This window comes from Nycticebus coucang, chromosome 5, assembly GCF_027406575.1.
Source record: "Nycticebus coucang isolate mNycCou1 chromosome 5, mNycCou1.pri, whole genome shotgun sequence".
Classification (NCBI taxonomy): domain Eukaryota; kingdom Metazoa; phylum Chordata; class Mammalia; order Primates; family Lorisidae; genus Nycticebus; species Nycticebus coucang.
Window position 1 is genome coordinate 96,303,000 of NC_069784.1, and position 20,531 is coordinate 96,323,530.

A 20,531-nucleotide genomic window follows, 5' to 3' on the forward strand; every position below is an offset into this window, starting at 1 on the left:
AAATTCCTGGATTCAAGTGATCCTCCTGCCTCAGCCTCCCAAGTAGCTGGGATGATGATCTTTGAAATTACAATTTAGCAGAAAGAAACTTTGCTATATAAGACCTCACTATTCTTGAAATTAGAAATTTGGTTGCTATAGCTTTGCTTTCTAAGTTGAAAATATACAATGGATTGGAAATTAGCTTCTACTGCTAAGAGAAGCAGGAAACATTTTGACTTCCTTTCTGCTTCCCAGATTTTCCTATCATTGATTTATCTAAATACTATATACTAAGAGTGGTGTGGGGATTGTTTTCGAAACGGGGGGAAATATTTCAAAGAGCATTTTAAAACTGCCTTTCTTGGAAAATCAAAATCTTAGAGTGCCACTTTAGGATCAGAATCATTAAAATGTCAGCCAATATGATGATGAGAACATGACAGAACGGAAGCCATAATATTGGCAGAAGAGTTCTCTAGGCTAAAACACGAAACTTCATAGGAATGAAGAAAAATAAGCCACGGAAAGACTGAACGAATAATATTCTAGTGTGCTGTTGATGTTCATCACATGACTTAATGAAGCTTCTGCCATATGAACCCCCACGTTCTAAGGTGCCCTGACTCTGATACATAAAGTCCTACAGCCTCTGAACATGCTTTGGTTAGTGAAGCTCCCAAGTGACCTTGAGAGGAAACCGACGTAATGCTCAATCTCATTAACCACAGTGAAGCTCACTGAATTTATGTTTAAACAAACAAATCAGCTTCTATCAAGATTTCCCAGATTTCTTATCAGGGTGACTAACTTCATTATACAATGACTCTGTCACTGAAATCACAAATTTCCATTTCCTCCCTAGCGAATTAATATTTTTGATTATAAAAATTTCTAAGCAGTCAAGAGAAAGGTCAATTTTTCTGAGATTTAACCAAAACTTTACAAATGTATTGGAGAAGCTTTGATAATAATGAATATATGGGAGTGGCTATGTAAACTATGTATCAATCACAAAGACACCCAATTCTGTAAAAAATTTTGTTCTTGAAAAAGCTGGGTACAATTCAATAATTTTCTTATTGATTTTATTTACATTCTAACTTAACTGGGTAATATCTAAAGTACTATGAGGAATAAAAAAAACAACCAACAACCCTACTATTTCCTTTGCAGTATCTACCTAATACTGCTTAGTGTATAGGAGATAATTCAACACATATTTGCTCCCTCTCATTCCTCCTCCATTATAAAGAATCGTCAATTATCTTCCCTTAAACATTAGTTTGTTCAGATTTATAAATGTGGATTTTCTGAGAGTACTGTCCATTTATCTCTGGAGACAAGTTTATTTCATGTCTACTAGAGCTGTCTGTAATCTTAAGCAATTTTAACTTAGCTTCTATTAGAATACAAATTCAGGATTTTTTTCCTCCATAATTTTAATTGTGCTTCTAAGAAAGGAACTCATGTTCATTAAAGAATACCTCTTTTTAAGATACATGACTCCTCACTGAGGTCTGAACCATGTAAAAACTTAACTGTCCTATTAGAAACAGACACACCAAGAATGATTACTATTATTTTAATAATATATTAGCCTATACTGAATTCTACCTAACTGGAAATATTTTATAACCCACTCATGTAGTATTCCATTTGTTCATTAAAGCTTGATTAATATTCAAGTTATAAGTTAGAGCTGAGTGGCAGAGATTATTTAAATATTGGGTTACCTGAACAGCATCAAAGTACATCTTCTTAGCTTCCAGATCTGTCTTGTCAGACATTAACCATGCCTTTAGCAAATATTCATAAAAGCTGTCTCCAAGTCCTCCAACTGATACATGATCTAGAAAGAGAGGGCAATGAATTTTAGCGTTAAGTCAGCTTTTAATTCAGATAATGCAGCAAAATCATATTAGTGACTAGGATACAAAACCCCACGTCAACTGCAGCTCAATGTTATATTTAAATTCCAACAAATATCTCTTATTTTCAGAAAGATATTCTGAACTGAGCAGATGGGCTGTTAACTAATGTGATATACTCTAAATAATTACCAGCATAGTTTTGAAAACATGAAGATAAAAGATACATAATCATCCCTAATTCTAAAAATCCGGTTCTCTAGTAAAAATATCAAAATAGAATGCTTCCCAGAATATACCTATATTTAAGTAAATTTTTATTTGCTTTAGTTCTGGATATCATAAAATTCTGTCAAAGTTATAAGTATTAAAAAAATCTTTAAAAAATGTGGCTTGTAAAAAAATTGAGAAGCTGGGTGGCGCCTGTGTCTCAGTGAGTAGGGCGCCGGTCCCATATGCCGGAGGTGGCAGGTTCAAACCCAGCCCCGGCCAAAAAAAAAAAAAAAAAAATGAGAAGCTTCTCAGGTTCTTGCCATTATTATTATTATTATTATTATTATTATTATTTGATAGGTTTTCTAGTGTTACCAATCTGAAGTGTCAAAAACTTTGGAGAGGAGCAGTCGGAAGAAGACAGGGCAGATGAAGTTATTCCTTCTAAGCCTGATTCCTGTTCTCCTGCTTTTATGCTCATAGCATGTGCCATTTCAATTTAAACTAATTAAAATTAAATAAAAAATTCCATTCTTTGGTTATACTGGCACTCAGTAGCTGCATGTGGCCTCCGCCTACTATGCTGGACAGGGAATATGTAGACATCCGCCCCCACTGCTGTTTATCACGCTAGAGTCACTACAGGAATTACTAACCATCTTGCAACTGTAGGACGGCCATCTTCATTTTAAAAGTGAGAAAAATGAGGCTTAGTGAGGCTATCCAAGATCACAGTGCTGATAAGACCATCTGACTCCATGGCCCAGACACAGTCTCTTGTTGGGATCTGAGTGTGCTCTTGTGTGACACTAAATGTATCATTTTTTCTTCTGCTTGAATTAGCACTTTTATTTTTCATGCATGTTTGCTTATAAAACCAGAAATGCAATCTATTTGAAACATTATTCCTAGAATTCAGAAAACTGCAGCATTAACAAGATAGCCCTTTAGAGTTTTATACCTCAAAACTAAGTTTATTTATCTCTTTCTTGCAAGATCTTTATTTGTTGATTGTAGGTGTGGAATTACTTACAAAAGTAAGTCAATATTTATATCACTACCAAGACACTCTTTCTCCTGGTGCCTACCCCAACAAAGTCCACTTGGCTGTCCACATGAGCACCTAAAACTGAACAGGTTGAGAACAGTTTGGTATCTTTTCTCCTCAACCTTATCTTCTGCTCTAGTCTCCATCTTCCTCTCTGCACACGTTAGAAATCACGTAATTGTTCTTTACTTCTCTCTCTTTGAGAAAGTTACCAGATTGTACTTATTTTTACTTCCTGTACCTATGTGTCATGAATCCATCCATGCCTCTCTGTCCTCACCAGCATGATCCTGGTTCAAGCCACCACTAGCTCCTGCCTCTGAGTCTGCAACAGCCAATTATCCGATTTCCTGCTTTCACCTTCATAGCATGTGCTATTTCAATTTGAACTAATTAAGGTTAAATTAAAAAATTCCATTCTGGGGTTATACTAGTGCTCGGTAGCTACAAGTGGTCCTTGTCTACTGTACTGGACAGGGAAGGCAGAGAACATTTTCATCACTGTGGAGTGTTCTGATGGTAGGGCCACTCCTGTTTCCCCACATTAACGTCAGAGTGACTCTCTTATCATCTGAGTCTGATCACTCCGTACTTGAAGCCCTCCAATGCTGGGTCTTTGGAAACACAGGATGTCCTGTGAGATCTCAAGCTTCTCTGCAGCACCAGTCTTACTCTGTGAGCTCTCTGCTTGCTTGTTCAATAGTCATTCTTTTGTTTTCTCATAAACATCATCCTCCATCCCACCTCAGGGCTTCTACAGGCTCTGTTCTCCTTGCTGGTAGTGTATTCTGGGATCCCTTCCCCTTCTTTAGTCATAGTTCCTATCTAGGATGAAACGGCACTTCCTCAAATAAGCCCTCCCTGTCACCCCGACTAGATTCCCCTGTGACATGCTTTCTGACAGCATGTATTTGCTGCACCTGCAGTTTCAAAATGACGTGGAATTTTTTTCTGTCTCTTCCACAAGATCATGATCCAAGAAGGCAGAGACTAGACCTATTATGTCTCCCGGCCCACCCCAGCCTTCTAAAACGTGGCTCATGTGTTGTAGGTACTCAATGAACAATTGATGAACGAAATAAAATTCTCCTAAATCATTTTTAAAAAGGACTAGAGAAGGGACATATTGTTAAGTTCTTAAATGTGCAATTTTCTTACTGAAGAAAGTCCAGAATTAGAGTTTTAATTTTAATGTACATATGTGTTTTTAAAATTATGAGTCTCATTCTTAAAATAGTGAGCTTTACGTTTCCTAAATAAATCACCACAGAAACCTCTGACATTTACAAATGAAAGAGACTAAGTACTATCTCATCAATAATCAGCCCTGTTGTTATAAACATGATTGCAGGAGACAAATGCAAGTGATGCATGGTAGAGCAAATCACAGTTCAGTAGTGTCAAAATAACAAGGATGAAGTAACAGCAAATGATGGCCGCGATCCAGACATGTCCTTCAGATTAAAGCAATGAGAGTTGAAAACTAACAGCCAGAGGCAGCTTGGTATTTTCCTTCCCTTGGGTTATGATTCTGTAATGGATCGAAGGAACAAGTTTGAGCATTTGAGGATTTTTAAAAAAGAGAAAAAGGGTTATGTAATATTTGTTTTAATTAATTTTGTTAAGTATATACTATTTGGCTTTCATTTCTTGCTTTAAAAAATTTCACATGTGGGAAAAAAATCAAAGTACGAGAACTTAGGAGAGAAACACATCTTCCTGATCATTTAGCGCATCACTAAGCTTCCCCAGGTCTGGGTGACTGTTTGTATTGGTAACAAGAGTCCTGTGCAAACACTGCAGTGTATGTGGGAGAGAACATGCCTGATTTTATTAGCAGGAAAGAACTGCTTACTTTCAGAAAAAACATTTATTATATTTTTCTTGCTCATCTGCTCTAAAGTAAGGTAATAATATAGTCCCTCAAATATACTTTTCTCTGAAGGGACAATTTATTCTTCTCTTCAGAATAGAATAAGTCAAATAAAAGGATTCCTAATATCTATAAAAAAAAAAAAAGAGAGAGAGAGAGAGAAAGCGTGACAAATAGCAAAATAATGAAGACAAAGATAGATTAAAATACTCAAAATCTGTCTTAAAGTTTTTTGTAGACTTCATCTGAATGTCTCTCCTTAAAAGAATGCCCCAGTGAAGCTAGTGATGGCATTACACATGTACGTATAGATGGATGGGTAATTGTTATATAAATCAAAGGTGATAAATGTTCTGTGTATTGGCATGGAATTTCACCTCGGGCCTCAGTGGTCACAAGATCTGTTTAAATACCGGTGGCCAGGACTGGTTGCTACCTTTTAGCCACAACTGAGGATCAAGAGAAACTTTTAAACAAGAATATATACAATTTTGGAAACTAGAGGCAGAAAAATAGATTGAATACAGAACTCACGAGGACTCACAAAATCCAAGTAAGTAAACCCTTACTGTGTGCAAAATACCATGTGCAGCTTAACTAATGTGACTGGGACGTGGTGAAAAGCTTTGAACCCCCAGGAAGACAAGTATGTATGTAAGTCATCAGGATAAGGACTGTGATAGGAAATGACCATAGTGTTGGGGCACAGGAAGGAGAAACAGAGGAGAGAATGCTCATAAATTCCAACCAAGGCCTTGAAGACGAAGGTCTCCTACAAGAAAGGGCAATTAACTGGGCCTCAGAGAGGAGACAAGTGGCAGGGCAAAGGAAATAGCATAAGCAAAGACCTGGACATGGCCAAGCAGGCCTTGATTAAAGAATAAAAAAAAATTTGAGTTCTCTATAGATCCTAGTTATCAAGCTTTTGTCTAATTCATAATATGCAAATCTCTTTTCCCATTCTAAAGGTTGTCTGTTTGCTTTGGTGGTTGTTTCCTTAGCTGTACAGAAGCTTTTCAGTTTAATTAAGTCCCATTTGTTTATTTTTGTTGTTGCAATTGCCACAGAAGTCTTCTTCATAAAATCTTTCCCCAGGCTGAGATCTTCAAGTGTTTTCCTCACACTTTCCTGGAGGAATTTTATTGCTTCATGCCTTAGATTTAAATTGTTTAACCGTCTTAAATCAATTTTTGTAAGGGGTGAGAGATGCAGGTCCGGTTTCAGTCTTTTACATGTGGTTATCCAGTTCTCCCTGTACCATTTATTGAATAGGGATTCTTTTCCCCCCTACATGTTCTTGTTTGGTTTATCCAAGATCAGGTGGCGGCTGTAAGACATTAGTTTCATCTCATGGTTTTCTATTTGGTTCCAAATGTCAATGTCTCTATTTTTGTGCCAATACCATGCTGCTTTGATCACTATGGCCTTGTAGTATAGCTGAAAGTCTGGTAGGGTGATACTCTGGCTTTATTTTTATTAATAAGAATTGCCTTGGCTGTATGGGTTTTTTTCTGGTTCCATATAAAACAAAGAATTATTTTTTCCAAATCTTGAAAGTATGATGATGGTATTTTAATGAAGATTGCATTAATCTGTAGATTGATTTGGATAGTAGAGACATTTTTATAATGTTGATTCTTCCCAGCCATGAGCATGGTATGTTCTTTCATTTGTTAGTATCTTCTGCTATTTCTTTTCTTAGGGTTTTGTAATTTTCTTTGTAGAGGTCCTTCACCTCTTCTGTTATGTATTTTCCAAGGTATTTCTTTTCTTTTTTTTTTGAAGCTACTGTGAAGGGAACTGTTTATTTGATTAGCTTCTCATCTTGGTGATTACTGGAATATACAAAGGCTACTGACTTGTGGACATTGATTTTATATCCTGAGACATTGCTTTATTTTTTGATCACTTCTAGGAGTCTTGTGGCTGAGTCTTTGGGGTTCTCTAAGTATAAGATCATATCATCAGCAGAAAGAGAGAGTTTGACCTCCTTTGCACCCATTTGGATGTCCTTTATATCCTTCTTTTGCCTGACTATATTGGCTAGAACTTCCAGCACTATGTTGAATAGTAGTGGCAATGGAGGACAGCCTTGTCTGGTTCCAGTTCTAAGTGGAAAGAAGGCAGATGAATGGCTGACGAACATTTGAAGAAATGCTCATCATCCCTAATCATCAGAGAAATGCAAATCAAAACTACCCTGAGATATCACCTAACCCCAGTGAAAATGGCCCACATCACAAAGTCTCAAAGCTGCAAAGCTGGTGTGGATATGGAGAGAAGGGAACACTTTTACATGGCACTGCAAACTAATACAACCTCTTTGGAAGGAAGTACAGAGAATCCATACTTCAAAGAACTCAAATTAGACCTCCTGTTTGATCCTGCAATCCCATTACGAGGCATCTACCCAGAAGAAAATAAATCATTTTAGCATAGGGACATTTGTACTAGACTGTTGACCAGCTCAATTTACAATCACCAAAATGTGGAAACAGCCAAAATGCCCACCAACTCAGGAATGGATTAACAAGCTGTGGTATATGAATATCATAGAATACTATTAAGCCACTAAAAAAGATGGAGACTTTACATCCTTTGTATTAACCTAGACAAACATGGAACACATTATTCTTAGTAAAGCATCACAAGAATGGAGAAGCAAGAATCCAACGTACTCAATTCTAACAGGAAGGCAGTAGAAGAGCTAATACAAGGAGGGGGTGGTTGGTGAATGAGTGAGGAGAGGGGAGGGAGGAGACGATGGGGGGTCACAATATACGGCACACCTCTTGGGGGCAGGACACAATTATAAGAGGGACTTTATCTAACAAATGCAATCAGCAAACTAATTCTTTGTACCCTCAATGAATCCCGAACAATAAAAAAATAAATGTATTCTCCTTGTAGCTGGAACACAGGATGGGGGATAAAGGAGAAGAGATATGGGACTCATCAATCTTATTTGCTTTTCCATCAGGAAATTGGCCCATAAGCAATTCAAATAAAAAGGACTCTTTGTACTGGGAAACATAGCCAAAGACATTGTATATGGGTGACCCAGAAGGGGAAGTTGAGATGTTCTAATACAACTGGCTACTTCTGTCCCTCTTCACACTGACCTCAAAATCCTAAATCACATAAAGAAAGAAGTAAATCAAAGAGATTTTTCTTCAACTTTAAAAATCTCTGGTAAGAGCTCCAAAAATGCTTGTCCTTTTAAAGAACTATATCTAGTCATCTTATACTTAGAAAGATAGACAAGTTCTGTCTTATCCCCAGTGCTTGAGTCTCAGCATGCCTTTATATTCTGAAAAAGAAATGAGTACCCCATAGAATTTGTTTACGTAACACCTATCAATATTTATCATGTTGAAAAATTAAAACAATTTAAAAATATTCTTGTTACTTTATTTAAAATAATAATTATACCCCCATTATGTATTTAAATACAAACATATTTTACAAAACAAAACAAAAAAAGACTGGTGAGAAGACTGACACAGTTTTACATTTTTGCAAATCTCTTTAATGTTTGCCTTTTGGAAGACAGCTGGAGTCTCATATCTGCTCTAATTTTAATCCTTTGCTATATGCTGTTTTGGCTGAAATATATGATGAAAAATCAGCCTCACATAATTATACAGTTGGAAAACAGAATAATGTTTTAATAGTGTTTTCAGATAATTGTGGATATTTTTCTTCGATACTACAATAAAACAGGACAGGGAGTTTCTTAAAGGTTAAAGTTTCTTAAAGGTTGCAATGTAAAAATTAGAAATTACATCAATGAACCCTTTTTACTCTAAAATTACATTACATTAAAACCCGATGGTCAGTTTTGTACTTTGAATAGAACTTTTCCATGCATAATTTTGTAATATCATGCATTGGCCATTTGGGAAATATTGGTTCACTGAATTATGCAGATCCTTCAAATATTGACACATTTCATTATACAAAATCAGAAAACCACATTTGTTAACATCACCACCAATCTCATCAGAAAAGTATTTGCAGCAAGCTCATGCTGGCATGCATATGTTTTCCAAAATTCTAATTTTTATTTAGAAACTCAGATTTTATCATAATTGGCATAAATACTGTCTCTTTTCCTTGAAGTGACAGGCTCATTTTCAAGAACACATGTACTAATTACCTAATTCTAAATAACCAGTTTGTTTTTAGTTGTTCTTTTAAGTAAAAATGGTGATCCATGAAATAGTAAGCAGCTAGTTCAGCTCGTAACACAATCATGAAAGAGCTTTTCCTTGAGGTAACTATTTTTCACAACGCAGCAGGAGTGATTCATGTGTATTCTCCATTTCATCACTTAGAACACTACAAAGGTGTGTACTCAAAGGCTGATATTTACTAGAATCAATACTTTTTAAAATGCTCCATTAAGCACATTCATAACTGAAATTGGCATCTTTTTAAACATGTTAACTGTGGTTAAGAATACAATGAATATTAACACCATTTGGTGTTTGCCTTGGTTCTGACTGAGGCTTCAGCAGTTTTACCCACCATTGTTTTTGCAATGTGTAAGTTCAATGTCAACACAGTGAAAAAAAGCAGAAAGTCTCAGTATTATCATAAAAATAGTTTTGAACTTGTGGACTCCCTGAAAGGTCTCAAGTACTTCCAATTATCTGTAGACCACACGTAGGTAAATGGCAATTGCTCTTCTAAGGTTTCTTTCAACAGGTGGGCCTTCCACAGCTATTACCAACGCATACACCTGAATTTTAACATATTCTTTTCTATTAAATTATTCTTTAGGAAAACAATGAGGCATCTGAGAACATGACAGACATTTAAATATAAGGAAAAATCCAAATTAGAATAACATTTTAAGGCAGTACCCCATTGCCACAGCTAGGCATCTCATTCAATATTCTTCGCTTGTTTTGAGTTGCTAGCTACTTAATCTACCACTGTTTTCCAAATCAGCTTGAGACATTTTCTTTCAACAACTCTGAATCTTTATACCCGTGGTCCTAAGAGTCCAAAGTGAGGGGTTCTGGCATCAAAAGTCCTTGTACGATACTTCCTGCTACCCTAAAGGCAACTCTACTGGCAAGAAACCTTTTTCTGGTGGCTTACAATTAAGTGGAGAAAATATCCTGTTTGCTCTTTCAATTTCCCAGCTCTTACAGATTCAGACCCTGTCTCATCGTATAGCCATACAAAAAATGTTAGGAAGTCATGAGCACAAAGGAATACATTTCTTTTCTATCCATATGACCAGCTTGTTACCGGCTAACATCCCCATGCTCCCTTGATCAGATCTTTCTCTTCTGATTAATTAAGTAGGGTAACATACAAGCTTTAAATGTGCTTATATGTTACCCTACTTACTGTTATGCATGAAAAATGTATAACAATCCAGTTTCCTGGTAACGCAATCTGTCTTATGACAGAAGCCTGTTTATTAAAGGAACCATACCCCCTATCTTTTTTTCTATATCCTTCTCAAGAACATTTGTGCTGCTTTTGCAAGCCCTCTCTCTGCTACTGGCACAGCACCATAGAGAGCTCAGGATAAAAAGCTTTTGACTTACGTTGACCCCACTGTCCACTGCTGGGATTCAGATAGTTAGGATAAAGACCTTCTGGCTTTTCTAGTTTGTTCAGTACTTTTCGAATATTCATTACCTACAATAGAAAATGATATGTTACTGTGAAAATCTAAAAAACAATTTTTGTACCATTCTTCTCCCTTTCTTGCTTTTTTTCCATTTTAGAAAAAAAAGTTGATTTCAGTAATATAGAATGAGAACATTGTTGTTGTCAGCTTGTTGTTATAAAAATAATAGCAGTAAGTGAATACCGTTACCCTGATTATCTGTCATATGCCAGATACCGTCCTAGGAACCAGGGACATATCAATGGATAAACAAAGTCATTACTCTTTGGAACTTTGCATCATAGTGGGATGAGAGCGTGTGAGGATGAGAGAGCTTGCTCTCTCACGCGTCCCTTCCTACAAGGGCACTAAGCTCATCAGTAGTCATGCGTTGCTTAATGATGGGATGGGGATGCCTTCTGAGAAATGTGAGGGCAGGTGATTTTGTTGTCATGCAAACCTCAGAGTGTGCTCACACAAACCTAGCTGGTACAGCCTACCCCACAGGCTGTTTGCCAGAGCCTACCGCTTCTAGGCTACAAACTGTAGAGCAAGTTATTGGGTTGAAGTGTTTACACATTTAAACATACCTAAATTAAAAAAAAAAATCTTAATATAGAAAATCTACAGTAAAAATATGGTGTAAAAAGATAAAATATGGTACATCTGTACAAGGCACTTATCATGAATTCATTTATCATGAACTCCTGGGGGTTGCTCTGGGTGACTCAGTGAGTGAGTGGCGAGTGAACGTGAAAGCCCATGTTACAGGGTGTCCAACCTGCAGGCTGTGAGCCACATGCTGATTTTGTGAGGATTTTTTTTTGCTTACCTAGGGTGTTGGGTATCAGGAAAAGTATGATCACACCGTTTTTTTGCTAATCAGCTTTCATTAGTGTTTGTGATATTAATGTGGCCCAAGGCAATTCTTATTCTTCCAATGGGCAGCAGAAAGAAAAATGGTGGGACACCCCGGGCCCTGGGATATTACTGTACACTGCTGCAGACTTTCTAAATACTGTATACTTAGGCTACAATGAATGTATCATTTTTTTCTTTCTTCAACAATAAATTAACCTTTGTTTACTATAACAATTTACTTTATAAATATTAATTTTTAAAAATTTATTAAAGCTTTCTGACTTTTATAACACTTAGGTTAAAACACAAATATATTGTACAGCTGTAAAAAAATAATTTTTATTTATCTCCTTATTTTATAAGCTTTTTCCTATTGATTTTTTTAACTTTTAAAACTTTTTTTTTTGCAGTTTTTAGCCAGGGCTGGGTTTGAACCCACCACCTCTGTCATATGCGGCCGGTGCCCTACTCCTTTGAGCCATAGGCACTGCCCAACTTTTAAAACTTTTTTATTAAAAACTTAGGCACATATTAACCAAGGCCTACAAAGTAGCAAGATCATCCATCTCACTGTCTTTCATCTCCACATCTTGTCTCACTGGAAGGTGTGCAGGGGTAATAACATGCATGGAGCTGTCATCTTCTACGGTAATAGCACCTTCTTCTGAAAGAGCTGCTGAGGCTATTTCATAGTTAACTTTTTTTTTTTAGAGACAGAGTCTCACTTTATCGCCTCCGGTAGAGTGCTGTGGCGTCACAGCTCACAGCAAACTCCAACTCCTGGGCTTAGGCGATTGTCTTGCCTCAGCCTCCCAAGCAGCTGGGACTACAGGCACCCGCCAGAATGCCCAGCTATTTCTTTGTTGCAGTTTGGCTGGGGCTGGGTTTGAACCCACCACCCTTGGTATATGGGGCCAGCGCCTTACCCACTGAGCCACAGGTGGCCTCCCACAGTTAACTTTTAAAAAAAATAAGTAGCTAACTATAAAAAGTATACCATAATAAATATATACAAACATTAGAGTATAATAATACATAGTACTTATAAATGCATGAACAAATAACACACTTGCGTTGTATCAAGACCAAGTCTTATATTTTGCACATAATTGTATGTGCTACACTAGAGTGCTATCCCTGGCAGTGCAGTAGGCTTCTTTACAGCAGCATCACCCTGGACATGTGAGTAACACACTGTGTGACTGCATTGTGATGGCCGTGATGTCACAAGGTGGTAGAAATTTTTCAGCTCTAATCTCAGAGGATCATTGTCACCTAGGCAGTCTGTCTTTGACAAAAATGTTGTTAAGCCACACACGACTGTATAGTACATAACGAGACAATAAATGTTACGAAAAAAATAAAAGAGGATGCAAGGACTGAATTGTGTTCCCCAAATTCATATGCTGAGGCTCTAACCCCCAATGTGATGGTATTTGGAGGTAAGGTCTTTGGGAAGTCAGCAGGCCATGAACGTGGAGCCTTCACGACGGGATCAATGCCCTGGTAGGAAGAGACACACGAGAGGGTACCCCCCCCCACCCACCCTCGTGCTTTCTCTCTCTCTCTACCCCTGAGCACAAAGAGGTCTGGGGAGTACACAGTGGGACAGTGGCTGCCGACAAGCCAAGAGGAGAGGCCTCAGAATGAAATCAACCTGGTTGGCACTTTGACCTTGGACTTCCTAGCTTCCAGGACTGCGGGATGCGAATTTCTGCTGTTTCACCCATGCAGTCTTTGCATTTTTGTTATGGCAGCCTGAGACGGCTAGGACAGAAGGTCGGGGACAGAGAGTGATGAGAAGCTGGGCTAGCCAGGGCGGCCAGGAAGCCTGACGTGCGGGAACAGACTATTAAAGACGTGAGGGAGTAAGTCATGCTGATATTTGGAGGAAGAGGCATCTGAGCAAGGCCCTGAGAAGAGACAGGGCTTGCTGGGACACCTGGGGACAGAGGAGAGGAAACAAATGGGAGAACATCAGTGAGCTGAGCGGGGAGAGTCAGGGCCCAGGCCATACGGCTTCACAGGCCACCCGAGGGCCGAGTTTACTCTGAGTGTCTTGGCAAGACAGGGGACGAGGGAGAAATGGCAGTCAGGTGCTGCAGAGCCTACAAGAGAGGTGAGGGCCCTGCAGAGGGAGCGAGATAGGACGAAAGGGTTTCTTAGTGGATTGGACCTGACTTTTACTACAAAGAACCAGGAAGACTTTCAGATCTTTGGCTAGAGCCACTGGGTCCAGTGGGGTGCCATTTACCAAGACAGCGAAGCTGACAGCATTGCAGACCTGGGATGGAGTCGGAAGCCCTGTAAGTGGGACTTGTCTTTTAGAGCTCTTAGTGGAGATGGGAATAAACAGCGGGATATAGAGCCTGGAGTTCAGGACACAGGCTGAGACTGGAATGATCAGTTTGGAGTCAGCAGTAGAGAGGTGGTACACAACACCAAGGGACTGGATGAGACGCTGTAGGGTGTGACTATAAAAAACAAGAGGCACAGGTGTGAGTGCTGGGGCTTTCTGTCAGTTAGAGGTTAGGGTGCTGAGAAGGCACACCCAGCAAAGAAGGACGCAGACAGGAAAAGTAGTCTATGCCCACAGCCAACAGCAAGGAACGTCTCATGATGAATGAACACAGTGTGTCCGACGCTGCGAAGGTGAGGAAGTTAGGGAGGGGGAGACTGTTTAAGCAGCTGTGCCAATGCAGAGCCCACTGGTCACCGTGACAGGCGTGGTTGGAAGAACAGCCCTCTGGGAGGGGGTTCAAGAGACTAGAAGAGAAGACAGTCGAGAGATGAGTCTTCCAAGGAATTCTGGTGTAAAAGGGAGTAGAAAAAAACAGGTTGAGAACTAAGGTGGAGTAGTGGGGGGAATACAAATTTATTCATGTATCTATGGCCTTGCTTCCTAAAAATAGAAATCAATTCATTATGGACATCACATTTGTATAACACTTTAAGTCTTGTACATACTTGACTCATGTAGTCTGTACAATTCTAAATTATTTTTATATTAGGATACAAGATTCAGACAGGTACAGTAACCTACGTAAGGTGCAGAGAACCTCAAGTAAAGCTGGAAGCCAGGCCCTCTCACCGTTGAGTTGGAATGGTGCCACGGAAGGGCTGTGGGTTTACAGTTTGGTCAAATGAAACACTGCACGTTACAAAACTTCAGAATGAGCTGTATTGGGGGTTATTTTCCAATTCAAAATTACTAAATCCCCCAGGACAGGATGGTGTGTCTCATCAGTGCTACTCTGTAAGGTAAGGCCTAGTGGAGAATCTCACCTTTTCAGCAAAGATGGGGTTTCCTGACAAGTGGCTCAGGTGTATAAACTCCAAATGCAGAGTTCCAAATTCTGCCAGAATACTGCTGCCTCCGGAGGCCCAGGGCCAGTTCCTTCCAATACCACTGAAGAAGAGAAGAGGTATTGGTCAGACTAATTCCACTTTTCACAGTGCTACATAGTAGAGATGAAAATGACAGCTTTTTAATAATGGCATCTCAGCTAATAGAGAACTATGAATATTGTAAAATCAAGTGTTGTTTTCTTTGGCAACTAGTTTTAGGCTTTGACTGCTCTTTCCAAATTGGAAATTAGTGTTGACGTAAGTCAGAAGGAGTTGCTGTGTGCTTGTTGCCGATGAATAGACAGGCAAACATTTTGGAAGGCACAAGTGCTACAGAATATAAACAAACCAGACCTAGAGCCTCCCATGCCCTAATCCCACATAAAACCCTTCAACATTTTAATTCATTTCAGTTTGAGATTCCATGGAATTTTAGACATTTACATTATATTCAAAATTTTATTTGGATAGAAGATAAATTTTATATGAATTGCTTAGTTGGTTATATACCCGTCCTGTCCTCTCCAAATCGTCCCTCCGTTACCAGATTTCCTTTCTTATGTTTATCTTTACACTGCTCTCTTTTCTAAGGCACTAACTCCTTCCCTGTCTTTTCTAATCTATGCTCAAGAATCTCAACAAATTATGTTATACAAATCTGAAAGAGTCAAAGGCAAGAACTTCAAAACTTACTGTCTCATAGCTCATCTCAGAGAACTGCTTTTTAAAGAGTCTTTTAAAAAAGCTATTAACATATATACGTACAAACACACAAAAGGGACTCCCAAGACATGATCACGTGTGCCAGGATAGCTTATTTCAGGAGAGCCACTTAAAAACCTCAAGACATATGTGGTAATTCAAATAAAAAGTAAAGTCAATTATTCTCTTCACCAATACATTCCTTTTCAGATACCTCAAAATCCACATTTGGGTTTTAGTTTAAATGCACATTCATTGCATGCAGACTATTTGCATTGGCATTGGAATACAAGATGATAAATCATTCTTTTCTTAAAGGCCTTATTGTGTAATGGGGGAAAAAGACTTGAGCATAAATAATTTCCACTGAATACAGTAAGTGCCAAGATAAACACGTTCAGAGTTTTCTGAGTACCTAAAGCTAGGACATGTGAAGGATCATAGAAAAAAGGCTTCTGCAAGGAGGAGATCCTGAGTTGAATCTTTTTTTTAGTGTTATTTGCTTCTTTGTAAAAATGTCAATAGATCTAGGGACACAAGTGTTTTCTGTTACATGGACGGACTATATAATGCCAAAGTCAGGGCTTTTCGTGGACCTGATGCCAGAATAGTGTACTACGTACAGTGCACCTGACAGATTTTTATCTTTCACTCCTCTCCAACTCTTCCCCTTCTTAGTTTTCAAGTCATTGCACAACTTTGTGAGCATCTACACCTTTCGTTTACCTCCCACTTACAAGTGAGAACATGTGGTATTTGGTTTTCCATTCCTGAGATACTTCGCTTAGAAAAATAGTCTCCGCACCATCCCAGGTGCTGCCACCACATTTCATTCCTTCTTACGGTCGCATAGTACTCCACGGTGTGTTTATATTTACACCTTTTTCTTTCTTTTTTGTAGAGTCTCACTGTACTGCCCTCGGTAGAGTGCCGTGGCGTCACACAGCTCACAGCAACCTCCAGCTCTTGGGCTTCCGTGATTCTCCTGCCTCAGCCTCCTGAGCAGCTGGGACTACAGGCACCCGCCACATCACCCGGCTATTTTTTTGTTGTTGCAGTTTGGCCGGGGCTGGATTTGAACCCGCCACCCTCGGCATATGGGGCCGGCGCCCTACTCACTGAGCCACAGGCGCCGCCCTACACCTTTTTCTTTATCACTTCACAGCTGATGGGCATTTACATGGGTTCCATATCTTTGTAATTATAAATTGCACTGTGAGAAACACTGGGGGTGCAGTTGTCTTTTTGTAAAATGGCTCCTTTTCATCTAGGTAGATAACCAGCAGTGGGACTGTGACATCAAATGGTAGGTCCACTTTTAGTTCTTTGAGGAACAGCCAAACTATTTTCCATAGAGGTTGAACTAGTTTCCATTTCCACTGAGAGTCTGTGTAAGTGCTCCCCCTTCATCACACCCAAGCCAACATCTATTGCTTTCTGACAGGGGTGAGGTGGTATCGCCTTGTGGTTTTAATATCTGACTTGATTCTTAAAGGATAAGTAAGATTAGTGAGGAAAGAATGATGAAGGGAGGAGATAGGATGGATGGCACCCACAGTGAGAGGCTGGCCAGGAACCAAAGGGAGTCTCCAGCACAGCTGAGTGGTGGGAAGGGAAGGTTAGAAGGGAAGGCTGCAGGGTAAGCCGAGGCCAGGCAGTGAAGGCTTGTGGAATGCTCACACCCCTCCTCTTTCCAAGGCAGACTCCATTTAAAGGCTGCCCTTGGTGTCCTCTTCATCTCTGAACAACCCCTTTGTTTTTGCTGCACATCTGTCAGCAAAGGAAAGGAAAACAAGGACAGCTGGTGCCTGGAATCCTGGGCTAGACTCACTCTCATTCCCTGTCCCCTTTAACAGCAAAATCTAGATTTTGTTCCCAAAATACCTGTGTGCAACACACCCATTAAAAAGTGTATAAAAAATAAAACACAAGTGATCTGAGAACCATACATTCATTTTACACAATGCCCTAAATTTATTAGGTTCTAGAGATGTGAGTCAGTTTTTATTTTCATAATTGGCTTAGATAAAAGGAATAAACAGTCATCCAAGTAAGATGGACAGTTACTTCTAAATTTTATTAACATACGGCAAATGCACATAGTAATTGGTCACTAATTTGTTGTCATACCAAATCAATTTCTTATTCCAATCATTCCACCAATGACCAATGCCAGTAAGCCTATTAATCAGAACTACAAATTCCCATGGTCTAGAGAAATATTAAAACCAAAGCTGCAACATAAGGCGGGGCGGGGGGGATGGAGGGAAGGGCAGGCGATGATGACTTCACCCTGCGAGAGAACAGGGTGTTCGGGAAGCTCAGCCCACCTTCCAGATTTTCAAGGCCTGGTTCTTTCCAGTTCAGGAGATGAGGACATGTGGTGGCACACTGAGATGAGAAGGGTAAGCAGAGGGTACGCACTCAACTAAAACTCAACTACTCTGTGTCCACACATTTGTTCCCGACCATGAATGTGGGAGTCAAGAGAAAACCAGAGACATACTGAACATTTTTCAGTATGTTGAAAAACTGAGACTTCAAAAGGTTATATATTCTCCCTTCCTCCTTTGTACACATTTATATCAGAAGGAAAACAGCACTCTCCTCCATCACTGTTTAATTATATAGGGCCCAAGAAGATTCAAAGCACTAGCTGAGAGAATGTTACGCTAACCGGAAGAAAACTGGGTGTAGAATATGAGGTTTGCTTCTGTGAAACGATGGCTCTGGTTACTTTTCATTCAGCCTACAGAATCAATGTCTTTCGGTAAAATTACTTGTAAGATCAGTGGTTGGACTAACTTTTAAATATAAGCAGCACAACCCCATATATGTTTCACATATCACATAAGGTCACTCGCCTGCTCTTAGGCAAAGCTTCAAGGACATGTGGGTTAATCTGGGGGATGACATGGGGCAATCCCCACCTCCATGGCCGCCACAGCTGGCATGTGCCTGTTTCGGGGAGATGGCGGTCTCCTGGTTTGCATAGCAGGCATTCACTGAGTCACAACCAAGATTTAGTCACTCAGAATCTTGAATGACATTAGAATCTTGAACTCAAATGAAACTTAGAATGAAGGCAACGAACAGAATGATTCTGTGGTCATTTCTGTCTCCAGATTCTAAGCTGACTGAGGACTCTATATATTTTTACTGCTCTTATCTCTCAAATGACATATGGACAGTGGAAATTTGTTATTACAGTAGGTTTGTGACAGAGGGAGATGAGTCCAGACAGTTCTGCTCCACTGGTCTGGGGGTCAGAATGCCCGGGGCATCCCATGTTACCAAAGGCTAGGCATTTTTGACCTCTGGGCCAAAACGAAGCTCATTTATGGGGGTGAGGGATTAAAATGTCTTTAACTTCAGTTTTATTACCAGAGTATTTTAAAGGCAGTTGTGGTGGTCTTTATTTGGCCTAATTTATAAACACTAATAATATCTAGAAAAATATTGTCAAGCTAAAATAGTAGCTTGTGTTCAGAAACTATTAGTTCCATAAGACAGGCAAGAAAGGGAGGAATATGTAAATATTCCCAAACTTGTTGCAACGACTACATTTTTAAACTAAAATGACAAGTCAGCATATGGAAATGTATACACAAAAAGGCAATTAACATGCGCTGGGAGCGGCCGAGCATTTGGTTCTAAGGATCCTCGAACAAAAATTTAAACTTTTGTATCACTCTCATTTCATTTATTTTTGTTTCCTTCAATTACTAGCTTTTCCATTTTTAAATGACTAGTATTCAATATACATGTTTCAATTTTTAATTTAAATTTATAGTATTTTATAAAAAAGTAGGTAAAACATCACAACAAAAATAATTGATTTGGCAATTTGCAATTAGAAATAAATCTTTAAAGAAATTGAGTCACTGTGATTCTTTCGAGAATTTTGAACACTGTTTTGTTGCTTTAGAGACTACAATTTGAATGTACTTTTTAAAGCAGTAGTAATATATTTCCTCTCCTTACTTTACTACATACAAGAAGGTATAATTATTTATAGACTTCATAGCTCTGATAAGCAACGGGCTTTTATGTGCTCTTCTGTCTCCTGGGAATGGTTAATGGGCCAGAGGAAGGAACTACAGTAATAATGGTGCCATCCTTCTGACAATTAAATCCCCTGGGAGAATTGCTCTTTTCCTGAATCCCGTAATGATTCAACTGTTTTGGAACAATGATGTGTCCCCTCAAAATAATCTTAATTTAAGTGAACTAAAGGCAAATGTTATAGACTAGGCTGCCCAGAAACAATTTGGATCATTAATACATTCTCCCTAAAATATTCAAAAAAGTAATTTACAGAACTGAAATAATTCAAAAACACTGCCAGATGAATATAAAGTATTAAATAGTTACAAACTATTTTGTATGACTTTCAATTTCCTTTTCCTTGCTATTTTATGCAAAATGAGAAATGGACCAATAAAGAATTATTCCTTTTTTTTGAGACAGAGTCTTACTAAGTTGCCCTCAGAGTACTGTGATGTCATAGTTCACAGCAACAAACTCTTGGGCTTAAGTGATCCTCTTGCCTCAGCCTCCCAAGTAGCTGGGACTACAAGTGCCTACCACAATTCCTGGCTATTTTTTTAAGAGACAAAGTCTTGCTCTAGATCAGGCTAGTCTCGAACCCATGAGCTCAGGCAATCCACCTGCCTTGGCGTCCTGAGTACTGGGATTATAAGCATGAGCTACCACGCCCGGCGAATAAAGAATTATTCTTGCCTGAATAATTTCTGATTAGCTGATTAGTAAATAAACTCCCTTCAACTTTATAAAATTGGTTTACCTCTTGGGGTTACGGAATTATCAATTTTCTTTTTTTCTTAATTGTTGGGGATTCATTGAGGGTACAATAAGCCAGGTTACACTGATTGCAATTGTTAGGTAAAGGAATTATCAATTTTCAAAAGAAAACACTCCCCCCCATCCTATATATTATTACAAAGCCTTACATATGCAAAGGCACACAGGGTATTTAGTTCA

General features: G+C 38.9%; 1 protein-coding gene across 2 annotated transcripts in view; it reads right to left on the reverse strand.

Moving 5' to 3' along the window:
* Window positions 1-20,531, reverse strand: part of MAN1A1 (mannosidase alpha class 1A member 1) — a 195,483-nt gene that overhangs the window by 12,503 nt on the left and 162,449 nt on the right. For both annotated transcript variants that reach the window (XM_053590549.1, XM_053590550.1), the window contains exons 7-9: window positions 14,763-14,886; window positions 10,552-10,645; window positions 1,716-1,831 (exon numbers count right to left, since the gene is read on the reverse strand). In XM_053590549.1, the coding sequence (XP_053446524.1) occupies window positions 1,716-1,831; window positions 10,552-10,645; window positions 14,763-14,886 (334 nt within the window). The remainder of the gene's footprint in view (window positions 1-1,715; window positions 1,832-10,551; window positions 10,646-14,762; window positions 14,887-20,531) is intronic.